Source organism: Gymnoscopelus microlampas (assembly GCF_963454915.1).
Source record: "Gymnoscopelus microlampas genome assembly, chromosome: 6".
NCBI lineage: Eukaryota > Metazoa > Chordata > Actinopteri > Myctophiformes > Myctophidae > Gymnoscopelus > Gymnoscopelus microlampas.
Genome location: NC_139943.1, coordinates 55,875,358 through 55,880,482, shown reverse-complemented (window position 1 = coordinate 55,880,482; position 5,125 = coordinate 55,875,358). Strand labels below are relative to the sequence as shown.

Here is a 5,125-nt window from a genome sequence, read left to right as displayed (position 1 = left end):
CCTCGCATCCGCGATCCGCATCGCGTCCATCCTCTCCGGGTAATGTATACATTATTACGCAACCTGCTTTGCATACGTTCCCGTCCATAGACGCATTCAGGAGAGCCTGCTTTTATACTATAGCGAACGATTTAAGCCGTTGCATTGTTTCCATTTAAAATCCTTTTTATAGGACGCACGATCGAACGCACGGTGGAGATTTAAATACCGTTCGTCAGACGGACAGACAGACAGACAGACAGACAGACAGACTGGACGCTGGTCAAATCAATCTCTGCATCTGGAGGAAATAAATAGAGAGAAAAAAAAGATCCAAGTGTAGCCTATTATTTGAACACCCTAAGAAAAACATCCATAGGTTGAATAACGATGCATTATTAATTGGACTGTATACACCATAGTATCATCGCTGCCTGGCTTCAGGACACCATTATACACTGTGACACAGATGTGGATCAGGGGAAACATCTGGTGCATGAAGAAGACCACAGCAAGTGTCGTTTCTGGAGCTCCAACCCTTTCATTAAACGTTTAAACAGGACGTTATTTGTTTTTTTGGGGAAGGTTTTTTCTTTTTTCTTTATTTTTTTGGGGAATATTTCTTTCTTCTTTTTTTTTTTCCCCCTCGTCGTACCGATGCTCCCGGGATCGGGATCCACCATCTCCATGCTTCCCTCCGCCGAAGCCGCCAAGCTCTACCAGGCCAACTATGTGAGGAACTCCAATGTGATCGGCCTGCTGTGGGGCCTGTTCACCGTGCTGTTCGGCCTGGTCAACATCACCATCTTCTCCCAGCCATACTGGATCGGAGACGGGATGGACACCCCTCAGGTGGGTGGGCTTTGGGCTACTATTAAGTAACTAAGTACATTTACTCAAGTACTGTAGGCCTAGTAGCCAATTTTGATTTTTTTTTTTTTTTTACTTTACTTTACTGGAGTATTTCCAATTTTCTGTATTTTTACTTCTACTCCACGTACATCTCAGAGGCAAATATTGTAGGCTACCTACTTTTACACTACATTTAGTTGAACACTTTAGTTACTATTTACATTGTAGATTTTGATTATTTTTACAAAATATACATTAACCTCTTCAGCCCTTTACATTTCGGCCATTTGAAAATAGCAGATCTACAAGCTCACAATGCGAGATGCAATGCGTTGTGAGCTTGTAGATCTGCTATTTTCAAAAGATTTGTATACATTTGAAATCTTGTGAAATTGGACATTCTGCATAATGAATACTTTCTACTTTTGGTACTTTAAGTACATTTGGATGCCAATACTTTTGTACTTCTACTCAAGTGAATTTTTTATTTTGGACTTTTACTTGTAACAGAGCTATTTCTACATTGCAGTATTGATACTTTTACTTAAGAGGTGGTGCCATGGTTTTGCACTTTTTCTGTTTTTCATGTGTCTATGAGGTTGATAGAACTTCATGAAGCCCCCTGGTGGTGTTTTTATGGTGTTTTATGTCTTCTCTGACTATTTTGAGTTTCTACCTGGGGGCTGAAACCTTGAGGGTCAAACGTGCCAATAGAAAAACAGCCCTTTAGTGACATAGTAAAATGATACCCTCCCCCTCATTATCATAACACAACAGGTATGAGGGGGCATGAGGAGGAGGAGGGACTAGGACAGATGGGTGGTGCTTAGGTGGTGGAGGAGGTGCTAAGGAGAGAACCAGGTATACTTAATGAACTGGAGGCGTGTCCACATAAAAACATAATTTTAACAATTTCTGTATACTTTTTTGAAAAAAATCTTCCTCCTAGCTTAACCATAATACCTGATGATTATGTTTTGGGGGGGGGGGGGATCACTGAAAATCACGGCACCCCGTCTTTAAGTAAGAGATGTGAGTACTTTTTCCACCACTGGCTACTGGTGGTGGTTGTCAAACTCCCCCCAAAAATATTCATAATATTCGTAATATTGTCATAATTTGAACTGGGGACCCCCTAAAATAATCATATTTGAACTGGCGACCCCCCAAAATAATCATAATATTTCAGCTGGGGACTACCCAAAGTATTCATATTTTGAACTGGGGACCCCCAAAATATTCATAATATTTCAGCTGGGGACCACCCAAAATAATCGTATTTGAACTGGGGACCCCCAAAAATAATCATAATAGGCCTCTTTGAACAGGAGACCTCCCAAAATAATCATAAATGAACTGGGGACCCCCCACCCTGACAAGCACTTGGAAGTGTAGGAGTTGAGGCATTACATTTAATTTGACTCGGTTCCACAGATAAATATTGCTCACAGTGCAAGACTGCAAGGCATTGTGAGGTTGTAGATCTGCTATTTTCACAATGTTTGCCTCTTTCTTAGGTAATATTTGGTATTTTCAACCGGTCTTCATATAATTGGTCCTTACTATTGCTCATGATAACATGGCACAATTTTTGTCTACTCAGTCTCCTCTGAGACACTACTCAGTGTCTCAGAGGAAGGTTGTGGAAAAGTTCAGAAACCCGCCTACCAGTGCCATCGTCGATGGAGAATCCAAGCTAATAGAAACTACAGGCTTTCTATTCCTGGAAAGTTAGCATGCTATAATTGAAGCCATTGTTCTCGCGTTAATACAAATCTAAATTAAAAAATCCAAATATTGAAGAAAAAATACAAATCTTCCTAACGATGGTGTCACTGGTAGACAGGTTTCTGAAGTGTCCACAGCCCTCCTCGGAGACAAAAATTACACAATTTGATCAGGAGCATTAGGGAGGATCTATTATATGAAGATAGGTTGAAAATGGGTCAAGTCGTGCTTTAAAGGTAGGGTAAGTGATTTACTTTGGTTAAAATAAGTGTTAAATAGCTTTTAAAAATCTTTTCGTGGAAGCACAGTGAAACCCTCCTTGATTAGCAACCATCAGGGGATCGATCATACCGGAGAGAAATATTCTGTGACTACTTGAAAAGGTTAAGAAAATCGCTGGCAGTCTGCGCTTTATTTATTTATTTACTCTGACAGTGAATGAGTTAACAACAAAATCACACCCTGTGTGAAGAGGGTGGTGCCTTTGATGAGCCCCGTATTGACCCCCGTATTGATGTTGTCATCAATGTTTGTTTAGGACATACATACATACATACGGACACACGGACAAAGCCAGATATAGGGGTGGTTGGCACCACCCAAAAATATATATATACCAAAAAATATCACTTACCCTACCTTTAAGTAAAAAATCACAGTGTGAAGTGGGCGGTGTATGGTCATCACAACATGACTCACTTAAAAAAAAGGGTTAATGGCTTTCTTTTAAGTCCATACTGCTATTCATAGGGCTGCACATGTGTCATGTGTTTCGCTAGCCAATCACAGTCCTGAATTTGCAAAGTCAGCGAATCACATTACAGCTAGTGGTGATGACACTAGCTGTAATGTGATTGGCTGACTTTGCAAAAGTATAGATTTGTATTGACTGTGGAAGGGTTAGGGGTGTAAACTGCGTTGTAGACTATTGGCCAATCACGGTGCAGGATTGGTCAGTGTCCAAAACTCACTTATAGGGAGGGGGGTACAATGGTGGCCAGTGATTTGCATTGAATGTGTAGGGGTTAGGGGTGTAGGGGGGTACAATGGTGGCCAATCACACTGCAGCGAATGTCGATGTCCAAACCTCACATATAGGGGCGGTTGCACCACCCAAAAACAAAATAACCAAGAGTTCTTCTTCCTACCGCTGCAGGTGGGTTACTTCGGCCTGTTCCACTTCTGCACGGGGGACGGGCTGTCCAAGGAGATGGCCTGCCAGGGCACCTTCACCGAGTTCTCGGAGATCCCGTCGGGGGCCTTCAAGGCGGCCTCCTTCCTGGTGGGGATGTCCATGATGCTGGTGGTCACCTGCATCACCTGCTTCAGCCTCTTCTTCTTCCTGAGCACCTCCACGGTCTACAAGATTTGTGGATGGATGCAAGCGGCCTCAGGTAAGAAGAGGAACACCTGAGAACCTTTATGAGGGGGTCGCAGGCACGTGCTCATGCACATCAGTGGTGGAAAAAGTACTCACATTTCTTATTTAAAGGAGAATTTTGGACTAAAGTTTTATTATCTTTTCTATGATGTTATGATATCTTAGGATGAATGGTACAGTAGAACACTTTCATAACTCCACCCCTGGCCCGCCACAGCTTAACACATTTACTGCCAATCCCGAGATATCTCGGGACATTAAATCCACCCGTTACCCGCGGATACCGAGATATCTCGGGATCGTCTTTTTATGTGGTTTGATAACGAAAAATGTTTTTTTTGGTACCATCCTTGATTTTATTTTTTTCCCCATGACGCTTCCGACCCATCCTATGAGAAAATTTCCGACAACCGTTTCCGGTTCGTTTTTTATCCTGAAAAAACAGTTTTCCCTGGTTTTGGCTAAAGATCATGGTTTTCACACGGTTTAAAAAACGAATGGTAAGCTCCGGTTGTATTTTCTTTTCTTTGATCGACGAACGGTTATCCTCTTTGTGTTTAAAAACGATCTGATAGCCGATCGGAGGCTAAGCTAATCTAAGATGGCCGGTGGGGAAGGCCGGCAATCACGTCACAGCCAAACGGATATGACGTTTGCAGCCTGTTTTAGCCGCTGATACCACAGAAGAAGAAAAAGAAAGAAAAGCCTAAACATTATGAGGGCTCGTACGTCCGTCGTTGCTGTTTATAAACACCATCCGATCGCGGATTTTAATGGATATAACATTTTTGTGAACGGTTCAAAAGGCTATAAAACTCAAAACGCTGGCAGTGGGTGAGTACCTTATGAATAAACTCTAGCGGTGAATGTGTTAAAAAGGTGCGCGGATAGGCCTTAGGTTAGATCACATTTTTTTTTGTGTGTGAGAGATCTGATGTTCATAGTGACAGAACACTCTCCAAAAACAAAAACAAAACAGGAGTCTCGCTAGAGGAGATTTTAATCTCGAGATTTCAATCTCGCCTAGCGAGACTTCTGTTTGTTTTTTTTGGTTTTTTTTGGTTGCATAGTGTTCTGTCACTATGAACATCAGATCTAAAAAAAAAAAAAAAAAAAAAAAAAAGCTATTAAAATATGTGATCTAACCTAAGGCCTATCCGTTTCAACTGTAAGTGAGATTCCCCA

At 41.7% G+C, this 5,125-nt stretch overlaps 1 protein-coding gene across 1 annotated transcript in view; it reads left to right on the top strand.

Annotated features, from left to right (window-relative positions):
* Positions 1–460: 460 nt before the first annotated feature.
* The window catches only part of LOC311047911 (LHFPL tetraspan subfamily member 3 protein-like), a gene marked incomplete at its 3' end in the record, with an annotated part of 26,928 nt that continues 22,263 nt past the window's right edge, over positions 461–5,125 (top strand). The window contains exons 1-2 of the mRNA XM_084060859.1: positions 461–831; positions 3,716–3,953. Of these exons, the coding sequence (XP_083916985.1) occupies positions 637–831; positions 3,716–3,953 (433 nt within the window). The 5' untranslated portion in view covers positions 461–636. The remainder of the gene's footprint in view (positions 832–3,715; positions 3,954–5,125) is intronic.